This window comes from Diorhabda sublineata, chromosome 7 (genome assembly GCF_026230105.1).
Source record: "Diorhabda sublineata isolate icDioSubl1.1 chromosome 7, icDioSubl1.1, whole genome shotgun sequence".
NCBI lineage: Eukaryota > Metazoa > Arthropoda > Insecta > Coleoptera > Chrysomelidae > Diorhabda > Diorhabda sublineata.
In genome coordinates, this window is record NC_079480.1 from 781212 (window position 1) to 802492 (window position 21281).

The 21281-nt window shown below is 32.4% G+C and overlaps 1 protein-coding gene across 4 annotated transcripts in view; it reads right to left on the reverse strand.

Annotated features, from left to right (window-relative positions):
- Positions 1-67: 67 nt before the first annotated feature.
- LOC130446842 (transcription factor AP-2-epsilon) overlaps positions 68-21281 on the reverse strand; it is a 46187-nt gene continuing 24973 nt past the window's right edge. The window contains exons 1-5 of one of the 4 annotated variants that reach the window (XM_056783331.1): positions 18530-18743; positions 5699-6022; positions 3515-3707; positions 3060-3430; positions 68-2745 (exon numbers count right to left, since the gene is read on the reverse strand). In XM_056783331.1, coding sequence (XP_056639309.1) covers positions 2392-2745; positions 3060-3430; positions 3515-3707; positions 5699-6022; positions 18530-18727 — 1440 coding nt within the window. In that variant the 5' untranslated portion in view covers positions 18728-18743 and the 3' untranslated portion in view covers positions 68-2391. Of the gene's footprint in view, positions 2746-3059; positions 3452-3514; positions 3708-5698; positions 6023-18529; positions 18744-21281 lie in introns of those variants that run through there. The other 3 variants (XM_056783330.1, XM_056783333.1, XM_056783332.1) reach the window with 3 other exon arrangements.

Here is a 21281-nt window from a genome sequence, read left to right on the forward strand (position 1 = left end):
GCAAATAGTTTCTTTTTAGTCGCCGCTGGAAGTCCTACACGGAGGGATTGGGAAATGAAAAATTCGATTGAGATTTTTAATAATATAATTTTCCAAAATGTATATTTACACTGTTGGTATTGGCACTGTTTGAAAAATATATATTTATAAATATCTATGTACATAAATAATTAATTACATAATAAACAAAATAATACTCATAACAGTTTTAAACAAATTCAAGTTATAAGTTGACTGAATAATAAAATTTTAATTTATGCAAAAAAATCGATACTGTTAGTGAAATTACTATGATTAAAAACGTGGACTATAATTTGCACTAAAGACTAACCTTTTATTAATCTCGTATCTTAAGTATGAAACAAGATTTTGAACTGTTTATGATGTTAAATAATTATACTGATCATCGTATCATAAACCTTATTAATGGTTTTCCATTTAATGTACACCTGTTGTATAAATTGAAACTAATAAACTTAATTGCCCCCTAGACCAAATAATAAAAGTACAACTTTTGTAATTTTAAAATAAATTCGTTAGGAGAAAGTTATCTAATTTTTTAAATCGTTATTAAAAAAAAAACACCACACGTTATAGGGCTTTTACCAAATCGTATTGACCTAAAAATTTCGTATACATCAAAAATTATTATTTTATGAAAAATGTTTCATAATTCAATCAACTTAAACTTAGATACCAGTCAAACGCAGTTTTCAAGTATACATTCTGATTAAAACAGTTTGTTTTTTGGCACTTAAGATCATTAAAAAATTAAATTAACTAATTTGGCACTATTCAATAAGTGGCTTAATTGAGCTATTTTAACAAATGGCACTGTTTAAAATGTATTTATATTAAAATCCTTGTACTTACCTATTCTATAACATTGCTATGAACTTTTTTAACCTAGATATTATATGTGAAATCTTTAAACTGTATAATAACCCCAAAAAAAACGAAATTGGTGTTAACGGTTCGTTGAAAGAATAAGTAATTTGTTTAATACAAAACAAAAATTTTTGACATTTGACAATCGAAAGCTAATTAGCCATTATTTCGAAATACACTTCAATATCCTGGCCCGCTAGTAATGACGTAATAAATTGACGCCATACTGATTCTGACATATCAACCATCTTTTAATTCACATATTGGCGCCAAATTTAAATTTGCTCGTGTTTACAATTATAAATATGGCTGTGAGCGTAATAGAAAATTCCAACTATATTGCACAGAGTTTATGTTTTACTGTTGTGGAATTCACGTGATTGTGTCAAATTTCTTGTTTTTCTGTTTGAGATAAAGAATGGTATAACGATGTTTTTTCTCTTTCTACCAGCAGTTCCCATACCTCCCTCTCTCTATATTTATATTTTCTCTATGTTTTGAGTTCGGATAATCCAATATGGCGTTGCTTTACGTCGTTGCCACGTTCTATTTTTTTCCTGGTTTTGGTATTAAATGATATGGTAACAATATTATGTTTAGGTAATGGAAAAAAGAGGCAAAAAATTCCGTCTGAATTACTAATTTTGACACCTGAGAACGATCTCACACGGCTAGCGCTACAAGGTTGCCAACGTTCACAAAGTATTTCAGTGATACTTTTGACATTTAGATTTTGTTCTGTTACATATGAAAAATGACAGCTAGTTAGTCAGTTTTCTATTCATAGATGGCGAGAGAAGGAAATCTGAATTGTACTGCCAACTTTTCGATTATAATTTCCCCCGATACACGAGTAATGATTTCAGTCACACTTTTGTCATATCAATTTAGTTCTGTGGCTCCCAATTGTCATTACAAATGTCAAAATTGTTAGTGTCACATAAAAGCTTCTTTAATACAGGTTACATATGAAAAATGACAGCTAGTTAGTCAGTTTTCTATTCATAGATGGCGAGAGAAGGAAATCTGAATTGTACTGCCAACTTTTCGATTATAATTTCCTCTGATACACGAGTAATGATTTCAGACACACTTTTGTCATATCATTTTTGTTCTGTACCTCCCAAATGTCATTACAAATGTCAAAATTGTTAGCTTCACGTAAAAGCTTCTCAATTACAGGTTATGTATGAAAAATGACAGCTAGTTAGTTAGTTTACCAACCATAGATGGCGAGAGCGGGAAATTTTAATTGAATTAAATATGAATTCGTTAATATACTGTATGAATCAATTATTGTGGTCCGTAACGTAATATTTTATATACCAGATTAGATTAAACGAAAAACCTTTATCGACAATGGAATTTTCACTAAAATATTGCACATATTTTTGCATATTCGCTTTAAAAAAAAAAACCTGCGTTTGACCACAACCAACTTTAGATATAAAAATTAAACTAATCCGACGATTAGATCACAACATACAAGAGATTCTTAAGTCGTCACTTCTTGTCCTCCAGCTTCCCCTTGTCCAACGAAGACGTCACTAACATCGGCTGAGCGTTCTGGTTAGGAAACACTTTATCCAAATGTTTCAGGGATTCGTTTAAGAAATTCTGTATAGCTGTGAGAGCTGCGACAATAGCAGGACCCCCGAATCCGTGACTGATCAACGAAAAATGCGTCAGGTGTCTTTGGATGGATGGATCTAAGATTATTTGCGGCCTAGTATTGCATAGCGGCGAGCGGTCCTGGTTCAGAAGGTCCATCAGCTCTTTCGTTATTTGTTTGGTGGCTTGGAGAAGTTCCTTTCTCCTCAAAGTCTCTCCATTTTGACGTAAGAAGTATTCCGCTACCTAAAACAAGTTTACGGTTAATTATTTACTGTTCGATCCATTATTTACCGTTTGGTTCAAAATTTACTGTTCGTTTCCCCATTTTGATTCATTATTTACTGTTCGGTTCAAAATTTACTGTTTGTTTCAACATTTTGGTTCATTATTTACTGTTCGATTCAACATTTACTATCCGGTTCAATATTTACTGCTTGTGTACAATATATTCATTAATATTTTTTAAATGCATGGAGATAAAAGTAAAAAAATATGAGAAAGATAATTAAAACCCCAAGTAAATGAAAAAATAAGAGTTTAGTGTGTGTTATACTAACCTGCCTAGCAGGAAACTCAGTCTCGCATACATATCCGAAGTCTCTAGCTAAATGTACAGCTTCCCCTTCAACTAAGGAAGTAAGTAACGTGACATTGGCAGCTTTTCGCCTTCCGGCTGGTAAATTCAAACCGATTTTCTCCAATTTTTCCCTGAGGATGCGTCCACCGTTCTTACTTTTCGCTCTCCTGAGTACTCCTCCTAAAAGAGAAGCGTTGAGGCATTCCGGTGGAGATAATCGGCGTTGTACTTCCCCTACGGTTACTTTGTACTTTGACGTTGATGATAATAGTGATAATCTACCAGGTACCGAACAAAAAACGTCGTTGGACGAAACCATGGATCCTCCAGCATGGTCTTTTCCTTTTATGTCTGAAACAAATAGGTAATGTTCTGTTTTTAATTAAAACGATTTAAAAAAATATTTCGAAATGATATAACAAAATGTATACTTACTTTTAAGTAGAGGTAAGTCGGTAATAAAACCCGCATTGTCATCTAGACCTCCTTGTGCGTCTTCTACTGCTTGACCAAGGGCTTGATGAAGTGAAAGTGGATCGTCATGTCGTTGAGACGCTGTCGTATAATCGGGTCGTCCTCCTCCTGGACCGGTACTGTAAGGAAAACTCGTTCCATGACCTAACTGACTCTGAAAAAATGAAAAAAAGCATTAAATTGATAACAAACACATTTTATTCAAATAACCAAATGCATAATTGTATTTTTTATCATTATAAATGAAAATCATTGAAATCAAATTAAGAAAAATTATATAAATACTTCCATACACCCTGTATTCTAATGAAAATTAAACCAGGAGTGCTTAATCAATGTTTTTGATGCATTTACTTCATTTTTTGGAATAAATGAGAATGTTAACATTGAATTGTCTATAATTTTCATTTATTTATTAATAAATATCGTCAACAAAACATAAAAAAGGAAAAAACTTAGAACAATGCATTATTTTATTTATTTTTCGTAGTTTTAGTCTCTCTATTTGAGTTTGAAGTTGTTTTAGATTGAAATAATTTCTTTTTAGCCGTTCTTTTATGTTTTATAACATCTATTTTATAATTTTTCAAACATTATTAAAAGAAAAATTAAAAAGCTGAGGCATAAAAGTCTCTGTATACGAAAAAATTACAGTAAGATGTATAAGGACGACATAACCTAAAAATGTAAAACATTTACCACTTCACTAAAATTAACATATCACCTATATTTAAATGGTTTATGACTAAGCAGATAGTTAATACATTTTCAAATGCATATTTTTTCTTAAAAAAGATCTCAAACTATATTCGCGTAAAAACGAAACTAATTGAATTTGAATTTGATAAAGTTGTTTTGAGTCAATTCCTCATAGTCGCTATTCAATATTTTCTTTCAGAAATTATCTTCTTTTTGTTAAAAACATAATTATACTTATATTGAAACATCAGTATACGTTCTTTGTTAAATAAGACGATTTTTATATGAATGTTAATAATTATAATAAAAGCTAAGGCATAAAAGTCTTTCAAGGACGACATAAACTAGAAATGTGAAACTTTTACCACCTGTAGAATTCATTATAATCAACAGATCACCTAAATTCAGATAGTTTACGACGAAGCTGTTAATATATATTTTAATTAATCTTTGTTTTAAAAAAAGGTCTCAAAGTATGTATACTGTTAATAATAAGATAATTATTTTGAAAAATTGTAAAAGTATAACCTAATTGAAATCACATTTAGACAAATAATAAAATAATTCTCAAATTAAATGTGATAATAACCCCAGTAAAGTATGTTTTGTTTATTTATGAGGTTGAAATGAAGCAATAAATGTGAAAAATTACAACCTTAATTCACTTTTGTTTATATCCAGCAGCCATCTTGTAGGAAGATTCAAACCAATATAATATCGAAATAAATGTACCACGTAATTTATTTTAAAAACTTCACAAATCTACAAACAGACCAGTAATCACCAATGCACTATTAATAAAAAATTATATACTTTCGTGTCATGTTTGCCAGCTTGATGTCTATTAATATTGGCAGACCCATCTAGAGCTCTTAATTTGAAATAAAAAAATAACTTGACCTTGATGGCTCGTAGGTGATTTATGTTATAAATGTTGCCAAATCTCAAAAAATCCTCGATTGAAAAAGTAGTTTCTTAACATGAATAATGGCTAGGACCCATACAAAAATTATTAGATCTCAATGTAAAAATTCTAATCCTATAATCAGACTATCTTAATTATACTATTATAGCGAAATGGTAAATAGCCGAAATTTGTGATGACCAGTTTCACTAAGATATCGATCTGGTTGTTATAAGAAGCTACTCAACTATTTATGCTACAATCCCGACATATTTCTAGCGTCTTGACATAGTTTCATCATGGAATATTTTCAAGAGAATTCCAACTATCTTTGGCCTCGTTTTAGATACACGATAGCCAAGACAAAATAGGAAACGGATTATGAATACACAGTGTTGCCAAATCAATCAAATTATTTTAAATAATACACTACAGACATTTTTAAAATATATAGAATAACATAAACACATATAAAGTTCACGAAATTGATTAATTTACAATCAGAAAAAAGGAAAATATTTAAAGATGGAATATTAACTTACAACGTGTGTATGGCTACCATCGCCATCTCTCGGCCTTAAGCCCAACTGGTTGTAATGGTGTAGCCCCGAAAGACCCCCGTAGGGATCCGTGAGGTACTCTAAGTGCTGTTGTGGCGGTGGACTAGGTGCGTGATGAAATGGTGGTGGAAAATAAGGGGGTTGGAAATCCGGTTGCGGTAATTGATGCTGCATGGCTGCCGCTGCCGAATGGTGAAGGCCTGAGGCGGCTCGGTGGTGGGCGGCTGAACCCCCCGCGGAATAGCCGCCACCAGGCGAGCCGCCGCTGAGTGTCAGGGAACCATGCCCGGTAGCTGTAAGCCGGTCCTGCAAAAAATAATAAATAATTTATAATAATAAATGTCATTGAATCATCTAAAATGAATAATATAGTAGAAAATCGAAAGAAGCTGGACTAAAAATGGCGTCGTCACAATTTACAAGCTTTTTTGACATTTTTTAGTGATCAAAATGATGATAAGTACCATTTAAAATAACTTAAAATATTTGTACCATTAGTAAATGTAATTGAATTATCTAAATGAATAAAAAAGTAGAAGAAAACTAAAATGAAATTGGAGTAAAAATGGCGACGCAACAATGTATAATCTACTAGTGAAATAATTATTATTCATATCGACGATGAGAGTGAATGGGAGGTAGGTATGTTCTTATTGCTGATACTCCTCCTATACGAAACATTTTCAACAAATAAAAATAACATCCTTCATGAATAATTTATTTTAATAGCCTCTGTATCAAAGGTATTCGTCAATTTTTTTTAATCGTAATGTTATCCGCATACAGGACCGAACTCCTACACGTTTAAATGAAATGTCTCAATATATTATATTGAAATAAGTATTTAACACGAAACGCGTATTTTTCCGCACTCTTTATCATCTGGTATCTCAGAAATTGATGAGAATCGAGAAAACTTGTATTTGAATCCAGTTCGTAAAATCAATTTACTTCACTTATTTGATTCACTCTGTAAACGTATGAATCATGAACGAGATTAATTTCTATTTTTACAACTTATAGAATCATTGATTGTAATAAATGATTCTGAGGTTATTTGATTTTGAAACCAGTAAATATAAACGAATATTTTACTATTAAAAACATTTAGAGGATAATCGAATAGGATTTAGTTTGTGTAGATATTTATAAATTCTTCGTTTAAGAACGGCGTTAATCGGCCAATCTCGTACTTTCTTCTATACAAATTTGTTTCCTGATTAGGGAGGAGCATTTTAAAAGCCCGAATCACACCACTAAAAATTCCTACAGAAGTTACTAGATTTGAAACGACGATATAAATTTAATATTAGTGATAATTAATAGTAAGTTTATTTTCACGTATAATAAGAACTGTTTTTATTTACTTTTAAAACACTTATAATTATGAGTACAAAACCGATCTTAAAAAGTGTTATGTAAAAACGGATGTGATATATTTAATCAGGAATCTTCAGAACTACCAACTTAACTTCAAATCACTTCTTGTTCAACAATTCATACGAATTGGTTACAATTAACAAAAAATGTCGAGTGTGTTTTTATTAATACTAATAATTCTACAATATGTTAACAAAACAATTTTCCATTTTCTTTTTTACATTTTAATAAGTGTAAATGTAAACAACGGAATGACAGTAGATACAAAATTAAACGCGCAGGTTCAGTAACCTTGAACTAAACGGAAATCAAATTTTTACTGCTCCCTGCTAATTCTTTCAAAAACAACGAAATTACCTTCTCAATATACTTTCCAACGAATTGATCTGTTTATCTATATATTACATATTTATCAGGCAGTAGGGAACGGGGCGAAGTTGCCAAAAGAGGGAGAATTCTAAGGATAGTTTCCTTGCAAGATTTTAGATAAAGGCATTCCTTCAGTTGCCTTTAGACGTAATACATTTCAGTATGTTACGTATATTTAAGCGTAGAAAAAGTGACAAGTTACATCATATTATATATTTGGGTTATGGAAAAGGTGAGTATTTTCTTATTATAAATTGTGATAATATTTAAAACCAAATTTTTTTTTATAATTTGTTGTACTAAATTTGTAGTATGTGTATAGTGGAAAACCTGAATTATTTACATTGTTATTAAGTCATATGTTCGGTTATTGGAATCGAATGTTGCCAAATTTATAACTTTGTCGCTTTTAGTACCACACATACCGAGTTTTTATGTAAATCGTTTTATTTTTTTTAATAAAATAATATGGATGCTGTTTTCACTTAATGTTAATTATTTTCTATGGTTTTGGACCCACGTGTTAAATAATTTATTATACAACGAAATAATTATTATGTAGTATATATATATATATATATATATATATATATATATATATATATTACGTTTTAATCTTTTGATTAAAAACCAATCTACGTAATTCATAATTTCATTACGTAATTGTATATGGGATTCTAACAAAAAGTTATTTATTAAAAAAAAATTGTTTCGTAACGATCCAAGTCGAGATGGAAGTTGTTTAAAAAAAAAAAATAATTAACGATAGAATTAAAAAAAATGCCACCATTAATGTGTTAGTTTAAAGAAATCTCATCACAATCAAAATTACTTGTTTCGGCATCGCGTCTTCTACGTATAACTGTTGGCTTTTCGTTTCAAGACAATTATTTATATTGTTTACCAGAAAGGACACGAAGAGAACGAGATATGTAGAGGTGGGAATCTACATATTGTATTTGCGATAAATAATTTGCAATAATCTGATTTATAAATGAACAATTTATACTACGATTAATATTCATAACCTATTAGAAACCGATACAAAAATCGAGGTTATGTGACAGATAAAACAGAATATTTTTGGTCTTGGTGCCTCAAATGTGGTCTTGGTGCTTCAAATGTGGTCTTGGTCTTCCTGCCTCAAATGTGGTCTTGGTCTTGGTGCCTCAAATTTGGTCTTGGTCTTGATCTTGGTGCCTCAAATGTGGTCTTGGTCTTGGTACCTCAAATGTGGTCTTGGTCTTGATCTTGGTGCCTCAAATGTGGTCTTGATCTTGGTGCCTCAAATGTGGTCTTGGTCTTGGTGCCTCAAATGTGGTCTTGGTCTTGGTGCCTCAAATGTGGTCTTGGTGCCTGAAATGTGGTTTTGGTCTTGGTGCCTCAAATGTGGTCTTGATCTTGGTGCCTCAAATGTGGTCTTGGTGCTTCAAATGTGGTCTTGGTCTTCCTGCCTCAAATGTGGTCTTGGTCTTGGTGCCTCAAATTTGGTCTTGGTCTTGATCTTGGTGCCTCAAATGTGGTCTTGGTCTTGATCTTGGTGCCTCAAATGTGGTCTTGGTCTTGGTGCCTCAAATGTGGTCTTGGTGCCTGAAATGTGGTTTTGGTCTTGGTGCCTCAAATGTGGTCTTGATCTTGGTGCCTCAAATGTGGTCTTGGTGCTTCAAATGTGGTCTTGGTCTTCCTGCCTCAAATGTGGTCTTGGTCTTGGTGCCTCAAATTTGGTCTTGGTCTTGATCTTGGTGCCTCAAATGTGGTCTTGGTCTTGATCTTCCTGCCTCAAATGTGGTCTTGGTCGTGATTTTGGTGCCTCAAACGTGGTCTTGGTCTTGGTGCCTCAAAAGTGGTCTTGGTCTTGATCTTGGTGCCTCAAATGTGGTCTTGGTCTTGGTGCCTCAAATGTGGTCTTGGTCTTTCTGCTTCTAATGTGGTCTTGGTTTCGCTGCCTCAAATGTGATCTTGGTCTTGGTGCCTCAAATGTAGTCTTGGTCTTGGTGCCTGAAATGTGGTCTTGGTGCCTCAAAAGTGGTCTTGGTCTTAGTCTTGGTGCCTCAAATGTGGTCTTGGTTTTGATCTTCCTGCCTCAAATGTGGTCTTGGTGCCTCAAAAGTGGTCTTGGTCTTAGTCTTGGTGCCTCAAATGTGGTCTTGGTCTTAGTCTTCCTGTCTCAAATGTGGTCTTGATGCCTCATATGTGATCTTGGTCTTGGTCATATCAAGGAAAATAGAACGTACAAGTTTCTCATTTGGCCACCCAGATCTCCAGACCCAACTTGCTCGGATTTCCATAAATAAAAGATCTCGTTCACCCCAATAGACCGACGATAAGAGATGAAAAAATTCGACAGGCGTAAATTGAAGCCGCAGCTCTATCAACTAGTCTGCGACTGATTTCATGTACAGAAAAATATATCTACTTGTGGTTTTCTTTCGAAAATTTTAAAAATCGGCTAAGCAGAAGTATTCCGGTTCCCACTCTCCCCCTCGCCATTTATTTGATGACATTTGTGGAATATGGCCGACATCCGTTTTCAGTTGCTCACCCCGTACCTTTTTTCTGATAGCACCGCGTATTTGGAAAATTTTTTAGAGTATTATACGTCGAAATACTCCAGACTCTGAGCACCATATATCTTTCCTATTATTTTTTCTTTAAATCAAACGGTATCATTTAGAATGGCTACCATCAATTTGTACTCATTGTATTTAGTTGGCGTTTCCGATTAACAGTTCCATCTTAATAACAGAGATTCGTATAGTGAATCGAGCATGTGAGGCCCTGGGGGGGGCAATATCTGGGTGTGCACTTGCCTGACGGCATTCCAATCTGCTCGGGGCGACTTAGTAAACCTTCGCAGAGAGATAGAGAGAGAGAGAGAGAGAAAATATATACGAACGGACGGTCAGGTCGTCGTTATTAACTCGGTACTGTTATGTTTATGCTGTGATGTTCAAATCAAGATCCAATTTTACGAGGTTAAAATATTTTTGAAAAATTTATTTGTCTTTCATTTCGGTATATACTATGAAAATAAATACTAACTGATATCTAGTTTACTGTGAAAACCTAGACATTTGTTTTGTTTTCTTCGACCAGGTGTCTGTTTTATGTGATGTTACGATACTAATTAATATCACAGCGCTGCTGGCACAGTTAATTGAATCTTTGAAAACTGTTTAGTTTTTAGAAACTACTGTTATTTATAATATAATTAAATTAACCACCCTACTTTTTCTGTTTTTCTAATAGGAGCTTCTACAATGATATGATTATAAAAAATATCTTTTCGTGAAATATAATATAGGGCGTAATCTATATGTCAACATTTGTTCCTGTAAATAACGCTCGGTTAAATGAAGGAACTTGTCATATGTCATTGGTATAACCCAAAGAATTTTCTTGCTATTTCTGTAGTGTAAACTTTTTCTAATTATTCTTATCTTTTTTTAAATTAGTTCTAAATAATTTTTTTCAAAAATATAGTTGCAAATACCCACCCGATATATCTGTAAGTTTTCTATTTGTTTTTCCCGTATTAACACTCAACAAATCTGAAACGTCAAACATAAGCTAGTGATGAATTCTTTGAAAACTGTTTAGTGTTTAGAAACTACAGTTATTTATAATATAATCACATGAACTACCCTTTTTTTTTCTATTTTTCTAATAGGAGCTTCTACAATGATATGATTATAAAAAATATCTTTTTGTGAAATACAATATAGCGCATAATCTATATGTCAACATTTGTTCCTGTAAATAACGCTCGGTTAAATGAAGGAACTTGTCATATGTCATTGGTATAACCCAAAGAATTTTCAAGCTATTTCCGTAGTGTAAACTTTTTCTAATTATTCTTAACTTTTTTAAATTTGTTCTAAATAATTTTTTTCGAAAATGTAGCTAGAAAACCCACTCGATATATCTACAAGTTTTCTATTTGTTAATCTATGTCAACATTTGTTCCTGCAAATAACGCTCGGTTAAATGAAGGAACGTGTCATATGTCATTGTCAAACTATAAAGAATTATTGAATGAAATATGAAATTTAATAAAAACCAAGTAATTTCGTTTGTTATTTCAATCGATACAGTACGCGTTAACATCTAATCATTATTGTGGTGAGAAAATTCAATATGGATTGGCCACTATAATTACGTTCGCCCGGTAGCTAATTGAGAACCGCGTGGCTCGAGCTGGGGCTTCACCGCCGCCATCGGGGATGACCTAAGGCGATGCGTGAGGCGTGTGCCCCGTTTATTTTGCTACTTCTTATATACGGTTCAGCTCGCGCTGAACCGCCTCAGGTACTTATTGCTACTTTACTGGAAGCGTTGCTACCGCTTCTGGCTATTAAAGTATATCTTTTTAGTCCTTTTGGTCCATTACGCTATCTTTACATTTCGATGATTAGCGAGATCGATCTCAATAAACTTTCCGTATCAAATACGGGGATCATACGATATGTTTTATTTTTATTTAATTACAATATGTTTATTGACAAATACGGGGATCATACGATATGTTTTATTTTTATTTAATTACAATATGTTTATTGACAAATACGGGGGTCATACGATAAGTTTTACTTAATTAGAATATGTTTCTTAATAAATACGGGGATCATACGATAAGTTTTACTTAATTAGAATATGTTTCTTATTAAATACGGGGATCGTACGATAAGTTTTATTTAATTAGAATACGTAGTTTGGGATTAGTTATTTGCAACGTTGTCACGTTTATTAGTTTATCGAAAAACTGGTGTAATGAGGATTAATTAGTTCTTAGACGATTTAAATTTTATTTACATCACTTTCTATCGAGGAAAATAAATTCGTGTCAATAGAATTTATTACAAATACTGGTGTGAATTGAAATAGTCAATAAAACATTAATATATTGCTTGAAAGTCTCTTTTTCGGATTGTTTAAACGAATATATTAATATTGGTGACCGAAGAAAAAAGTTCCTAATGAAATTTTCAAACATTCGGTTTATTTTTAGACATAAATCGAATTTAAAACTATTTTACGATCGTCTTGAAGTCGTTTCGAAATGAATGAATTGAATACGGTCACGAAATAACGACGGTGAACAGGTAGATAAATACCTTTTGGTTTTTAATGCCGCCCCAGGTAAACTGGGGAACCCTCCCGCAGGGTATATACGATCCAGACGTTGCCACGAACAATATTCCGCGTGAAATACCAAATAAAATATTCGTATTAGACAGAAATGACACAAAATAAATATAATAATTAATATAATTAGATACAAATTCGAGAGAAATTACAAATAACACGAAATGAGAGGATGGATCTAGGAGAAACTAGTCTGCAGGCCGGATTGAGGTGGGGGTTTGGGGGAGCGGCTATAGCACCACGTCCAAGAGGGTCCCATCATTTGGAAAACCTTCTGTATTTTTTTTGTGTCGATATGACACGGCCTAATCAAAATTAACCACCCTACTTGCCGGATTTAGCCTTCTCTGATTATTTTCTGTTCTTGGAGTTGAAAAATTAGCTTGGTGGTTAAAGATTTTCCAAGATGTCGGCAGTTAATGGTTATTTCGAGGATTTTTACGATTCTTAATATAAAAAGGGTATAAAACGTATTGAACATCGCTGGGAAAATTGTTTGGAGCTAAAAGGAGATTACGTCGAAAAATAAATATATTTTTTTTCCAGAGATTTTTGTGTTTTCTTTGTCGGACCAGGTAGTTCTGGGATCATCCTCGTAATCATTGTTTTGCAAAAAAAAATAAAAATATCTCAAGAATTAATCATTTTTAGGTGGAGGAAATGCTTGATAAAAAAATATTTCGTACAAAAACATATTCGAACAAATATATAGTTATAATCCGGTCAATTTAGACATTCGAAGTTACATAAATTCCCATCAAGTTGAAAATCAGTAAAATTGTTTAAAAATACGATTAAACGTAGATTTTGAATGTTTTCCATCATTTCCGTGTATGGAAAACATTTTATTCAAGTTTAAAAGTAAAAAAAAATAGTTTTTCGCGATTTTCAGCGAAATGGTGAGTTTTATCATAAAAATACCTCAGACAAAACTTGTACATCATGAAATTATCTACAAAAAACGTATTAATACTTTTTTTCCTACGAAGCACCGTTTCTGAGATACAATGATTCAAAAAGTTGTAAGAGTTATAATCCGGTCAATTTAGACATTCGAAGTTACATAAATTCCCATCAAGTTGAAAATCAGTAAAATTGTTTAAAAATACGATTAAACGTAGATTTTGAATGTTTTCCATCATTTCCGTGTATGGAAAACATTTTATTCAAGTTTAAAAGTAAAAAAAAATAGTTTTTCGCGATTTTCAGCGAAATGGTGAGTTTTATCATAAAAATACCTCAGACAAAACTTGTACATCATGAAATTATCTACAAAAAACGTATTAATACTTTTTTTCCTACGAAGCACCGTTTCTGAGATACAATGATTCAAAAAGTTGTAAGAGTTATAATCCGGTCAATTTAGACATTCGAAGTTACATAAATTCCCATCAAGTTGAAAATCAGTAAAATTGTTTAAAAATACGATTAAACGTAGATTTTGAATGTTTTCCATCATTTCCGTGTATGGAAAACATTTTATTCAAGTTTAAAAGTAAAAAAAAATAGTTTTTCGCGATTTTCAGCGAAATGGTGAGTTTTATCATAAAAATACCTCAGACAAAACTTGTACATCATGAAATTATCTACAAAAAACGTATTAATACTTTTTTTCCTACGAAGCACCGTTTCTGAGATACAATGATTCAAAAAGTTGTAAGAGTTATAATCCGGTCAATTAGACATTCGAAGTTACATAAATTCCCATCAAGTTGAAAATCAGTAAAATGTTTAAAAATACGATTAAACGTAGATTTTGAATGTTTTCCATCATTCCGTGTATGGAAAACATTTTATTCAAGTTTAAAAGTAAAAAAAAATAGTTTTTCGCGATTTTCAGCGAAATGGTGAGTTTTATCATAAAAATACCTCAGACAAAACTTGTACATCATGAAATTATCTACAAAAAACGTATTAATACTTTTTTTCCTACGAAGCACCGTTTCTGAGATACAATGATTCAAAAAGTTGTAAGAGTTATAATCCGGTCAATTTAGACATTCGAAGTTACATACATTCCCATCAAGTTAAAAATCAGTAAAATTGTTTAAAAATACGATTAAACGTAAATTTTGAACGTTTTCCATCATTTCCGTGTATGGAAAACATTTTATTCAAGTTTAAAAGTAAAAAAAAAATAGTTTTTCGCGATTTTCAGCGAAATGGTGAGTTTTATCATAAAAATACCTCAGACAAATCTTGTAGATCATGAAATTATCTACAAAAAACGTATTAATACTTTTTTTCCTACGAAGCACCGTTTCTGAGATACAATGATTCAAAAAGTTGTAAGAGTTATAATCCGGTCAATTTAGACATTCGAAGTTACATAAATTCCCATCAAGTTGAAAATCAGTAAAATTGTTTAAAATACGATTAAACGTAGATTTTGAATGTTTTCCATCATTTTCGTGTATGGAAAACATTTTATTCAAGTTTAAAAGTAAAAAAAATAGTTTTTCGCGATTTTCAGCGAAATGGTGAGTTTTATCATAAAAATACCTCAGACAAAACTTGTACATCATGAAATTATCTACAAAAAACGTATTAATACTTTTTTTCCTACGAAGCACCGTTTCTGAGATACAATGATTCAAAAAGTTGTAAGAGTTATAATCCGGTCAATTTAGACATTCGAAGTTACATAAATTCCATCAAGTTGAAAATCAGTAAAATTGTTTAAAAATACGATTAAACGTAGATTTTGAATGTTTTCCATCATTTCCGTGTATGGAAAACATTTTATTCAAGTTTAAAAGTAAAAAAAAATAGTTTTTCGCGATTTTCAGCGAAATGGTGAGTTTTATCATAAAAATACCTCAGACAAAACTTGTAGATCATGAAATTATCTACAAAAAACGTATTAATACTTTTTTTCCTACGAAGCACCGTTTCTGAGATACAATGATTCAAAATGTTGTAAGAGTTATAATCCGGTCAATTTAGACATTCGAAGTTACATAAATTCCCATCAAGTTGAAAATCAGTAAAATTGTTTAAAAATACGATTAAACGTAGATTTTGAATGTTTTCCATCATTTCCGTGTATGGAAAACATTTTATTCAAGTTTAAAAGTAAAAAAAATAGTTTTTCGCGATTTTCAGCGAAATGGTGATTTTTATCATAAAAATACCTCAGACAAAACTTGTAGATCATGAAATTATCTACAAAAAACGTATTAATACTTTTTTTCCTACGAAGCACCGTTTCTGAGATACAATGATTCAAAAAGTTGTAAGAGTTATAATCCGGTCAATTTAGACATTCGAAGTTACATAAATTCCATCAAGTTGAAAATCAGTAGAATTGTTTAAAAATACGATTAAACGTAGATTTTGAATGTTTTCCATCATTTCCGTGTATGGAAAACATTTTATTCAAGTTTAAAAGTAAAAAAAATAGTTTTTCGCGATTTTCAGCGAAATGGTGAGTTTTATCATAAAAATACCTCAGACAAAACTTGTACATCATGAAATTATCTACAAAAAACGTATTAATACTTTTTTTCCTACGAAGCACCGTTTCTGAGATACAATGATTCAAAAAGTTGTAAGAGTTATAATCCGGTCAATTTAGACATTCGAAGTTACATAAATTCCCATCAAGTTGAAAATCAGTAAAATTGTTTAAAAATACGATTAAACGTAGATTTTGAATGTTTTCCATCATTTTCGTGTATGGAAAACATTTTATTCAAGTTTAAAAGTAAAAAAAATAGTTTTTCGCGATTTTCAGCGAAATGGTGAGTTTTATCATAAAAATACCTCAGACAAAACTTGTACATCATGAAATTATCTACAAAAAACGTATTAATACTTTTTTTCCTACGAAGCACCGTTTCTGAGATACAATGATTCAAAAAGTTGTAAGAGTTATAATCCGGTCAATTTAGACATTCGAAGTTACATAAATTCCCATCAAGTTGAAAATCAGTAAAATTGTTTAAAAATACGATTAAACGTAGATTTTGAATGTTTTCCATCATTTCCGTGTATGGAAAACATTTTATTCAAGTTTAAAAGTAAAAAAAAATAGTTTTTCGCGATTTTCAGCGAAATGGTGAGTTTTATCATAAAAATACCTCAGACAAAACTTGTAGATCATGAAATTATCTACAAAAAACGTATTAATACTTTTTTTCCTACGAAGCACCGTTTCTGAGATACAATGATTCAAAAAGTTGTAAGAGTTATAATCCGGTCAATTTAGACATTCGAAGTTACATACATTCCCATCAAGTTAAAAATCAGTAAAATTGTTTAAAAATACGATTAAACGTAAATTTTGAACGTTTTCCATCATTTCCGTGTATGGAAAACATTTTATTCAAGTTTAAAAGTAAAAAAAAAATAGTTTTTCGCGATTTTCAGCGAAATGGTGAGTTTTATCATAAAAATACCTCAGACAAATCTTGTAGATCATGAAATTATCTACAAAAAACGTATTAATACTTTTTTTCCTACGAAGCACCGTTTCTGAGATACAATGATTCAAAAAGTTGTAAGAGTTATAATCCGGTCAATTTAGACATTCGAAGTTACATAAATTCCCATCAAGTTGAAAATCAGTAAAATTGTTTAAAAATACGATTAAACGTAGATTTTGAATGTTTTCCATCATTTCCGTGTATGGAAAACATTTTATTCAAGTTTAAAAGTAAAAAAAAATAGTTTGTCGCGATTTTCAGCGAAATGGTGAGTTTTATCATAAAAATACCTCAGACAAAACTTGTACATCATGAAATTATCTACAAAAAACATATGAATACTTTTTTCCTACGAAGCACCGTTTCTGAGATACAATGATTCAAAAAGTTGTAAGAGTTATAATCCGGTCAATTTAGACATTCGAAGTTACATAAATTCCCATCAAGTTGAAAATCAGTAAAATTGTTTAAAAATACGATTAAACGTAGATTTTGAATGTTTTCCATCATTTTCGTGTATGGAAAACATTTTATTCAAGTTTAAAAGTAAAAAAAATAGTTTTTCGCGATTTTCAGCGAAATGGTGGGTTTTATCATAAAAATACCTCAGACAAAACTTGTAGACCATAAAATTATCTACAAAAAATGTATTTATACTTTTTTTCCTACCAGCTACCGTTTCTGAGATATAATGATTCAAAAAGTTGTAAAAGTTATGTTTCAGAGTTACTTTTACAACTTTTTGAATCATTATATCTCAGAAACGGTAATTTGTAGGAAAAAAAGTATTAATACTTTTTTTGTAGATAATTTCACGATCTACAATTTTCCTCTAAAGTACTTTTATGATAAAACTCACCGTTTCGCTGAAAATCGCGAAAAACTAAATTTTTTGAGTTTTAAACTTGAATAAAATATTTTCCATACACGGAAATGATGAGGAACATTCAAATTTTGATTGATGGGGATTTATATAGTTCCACTCTTATTGTTAGGTCTAATTTGACCGGACTATCAATGTCAGAACCAAAACATCTCCATTAAAAGTTTCAATAGTCCAAGTAAAACAAATTCGACGATAGAGAATAAATCGGAAACCGAAGAAGAGAGTCGAAAAGAGAAGTAATCGAAGAAGGAGAAAAAATAAATGACTCGAAAACAAAATCCCCGTCTCCAAATATCCAAATCCCACGTTTTTCTCGTAAATAATAAAAATTTTCGACACGATTCGATCGAGAAAATCCCTTCTAAAATGTAGTTTACAAATAATCGATTTTCTTCGCGTCTCCCTCATTAAAATTTTCGGAATTTAAAGAATGTACGTAAAAGAAAATTATCACTTCCTGTTGTTTTAGAAAATATCTCGCCATCCAACCTGATTATCCACTAAGAGCGTGTATACATCGAACCCCCAACTTGTGTACAACAAATCTAATCAAAATAATCATGATCGTCGTTAATATTTAATTAAATAATATCCATCTTTACTTGCCTCTTCATCGCCGTTCTCTTGATGATCACCGTCCATAAGCACAAAATCGACATCGTTATTATTATTTTTACTAGTTATATCCGGCGATCTTCTCGCTTCGTTTACCGCGATCCTGTTTCTTTTCCTTCTGGAATTCAACAAATCAACCGTTAGCTGGTCACTAGCCAGGGAATCGGGCGAATCTGGATGACTGTCCATATTTAACAGAGACACATTTTTCGTATTCGAAAGAGAAGAAGAACGACTCGGATTGATGGCAAGAAAGCTCGAGGCAAACTGACTATTGCGGTGCCCGCGAGCTAATGACCACTAGAGGGGGAGAGGTACACCGGTACCAGGACCGGACTCGCTCGATTATCATGGTCAAGGTAGTACCGGAACGCGGAGGTCACCTACCAGAGATGAAGATGTCGGTGAAGTTTTTAATTCGGTTTCGATTCTTATCGATCGTAGGTATCTTTTATAATTTGGCGGGCGCGCGCGTTATTTTTAAATTGTTTCGGTTAAAAAAAATTGTCGCACATTTCAATCTAACGGTACAAGATCCGGTCTAAACGATGGATGTGGATTATTTACCGGAAATTGGCCCAAAGTTCCGAAAAATCGATTTTTCGCCCATAACCGGCACTTGGGGGGGGCTCTTTTTGGGCTTAAAACGAAAATTAGTTCATTGTCTGATGATTTTTTTAACAAAATTAATATTTTTCGCGAAAACGGGGCCTCGAAAATCCCCAATTTTAACAATGTCACTTTCTTTTCGAATTCGAGGACTAGGAGTTTGAAAATACACTGATTTCGATGTTTTGAAGTGTAAAGACCGATTGTAGATGGCGCCACCGCGTTCCTCCTGTTCGCGAAATTATAACGGCCTTCGGCGAGGGCCCCGGGGTGAAAATGTAATTATTTCCTTCGGGAATAATCACTTGGAGTGATGACATGAGAATGTGGCGGGAAAATTGGTCAAAAAAATTTCAAAAATCTGCTTTTCGTCAATAACTGTCGAAATATTCCAGGAAAGAGAACTTTAAGCGGGATTTTCAATATTAAAAACGAATTTTTCGGAAAAATAATCAGTATTTCGTGATAGCTATGGATTTCTTCTTTCGATTGAATTTTGAATCATGAAAAAATATCAATTTTTACACGAGTTATCGAACAATTTGTCCGTCCGCTTCTACGCCAACGCGCGGATACCAAATACCGGGATGCGTTTTGGGTTTGTTATCTCGAAAAAGATCAAATTTTCGAAAAAATAGTCAGTATGTCGTCATAGCTACGGATTTCCTGTTTCGATTGAATTTTGAATCATGAAAAAATATCAATTTTTACACGAGTTATCGAACAATTTGTCCGTCCGCTTCTACGACAACGCGCGGATACCAAATACCGGGATGCGTTTTGGGTTTGTTATCTCGAAAAAGATCAAATTTTCGAAAAAATAGTCAGTATGTCGTGATAGCTACGGATTTCCTCTTTCGATTGAATTTTGAATCATGAAAAAATATCAATTTTTACACGAGTTATCGAACAATTTGTCCGTCCGCTTCTACGCCAACGCGCGGATACCAAATACCGGGATGCGTTTTGGGTTTGTTATCTCGAAAAAGATCAAATTTTCGAAAAAATAGTCAGTATGTCGTCATAGCTACGGATTTCCTGTTTCGATTGAATTTTGAATCATGAAAAAATATCAATTTTTACACGAGTTATCGAACAATTTGTCCGTCCGCTTCTACGACAACGCGCGGATACCAAATACCGGGATGCGTTTTGGGTTTGTTATCTCGAAAAAGATCAAATTTTCGAAAAAATAGTCAGTATGTCGTGATAGCTACGGATTTCCTCTTTCGATTGAATTTTGAATCATGAAAAAATATCAATTTTTACACGAGTTATCGAACAATTTGTCCGTCCGCTTCTACGACAACGCGCGGATACCAAATACCGGGATGCGTTTTGGGTTTGTTATCTCGAAAAAGATCAAATTTTCGAAAAAATAGTCAGTATGTCGTGATAGCTACGGATTTCCTCTTTCGATTGAATTTTGAATCATGAAAAAATATCAATTTTTACACGAGTTATCGAACAATTTGTCCGTCCGCTTCTACGACAACGCGCGGATACCAAATACCGGGATGCGTTTTGGGTTTGTTATCTCGAAAAAGATCAAATTTTCGAAAAAATAGTCAGTATGTCGTGATAGCTACGGATTTCCTCTTTCGATTGAATTTTGAATCATGAAAAAATATCAATTTTTACACGAGTTATCGAACAATTTGTCCGTCCGCTTCTACGACAACGCGCGGATACCAAATACCGGGATGCGTTTTGGGTTTGTTATCTCGAAAAAGATCAAATTTTCGAAAAAATAGTCAGTATGTCGTGATAGCTACGGATTTCCTCTTTCGATTGAATTTTGAATCATGAAAAAATATCAATTTTTACACGAGTTATCGAACAATTTGTCCGTCCGCTTCTACGACAACGCGCGGATACCAAATACCGGGATGCGTTTTGGGTTTGTTATCTCGAAAAAGATCAAATTTTCGAGAAAAGTTGTCACAACAATTTTTGTAGATAACGAATTGACCTTGATTTTAAGCCCAAAAAAAACTCCCTAACTGCCATATTTCGCCGAATTTGGACGACCTTAGTACGAGGATTGCTACTTAATTAACTTTCTACGTGGATTTTCGATTTTTGCCGATCGAGCACCGTCTCAAACCACCGCGTTACGCTGGATATCCGGATT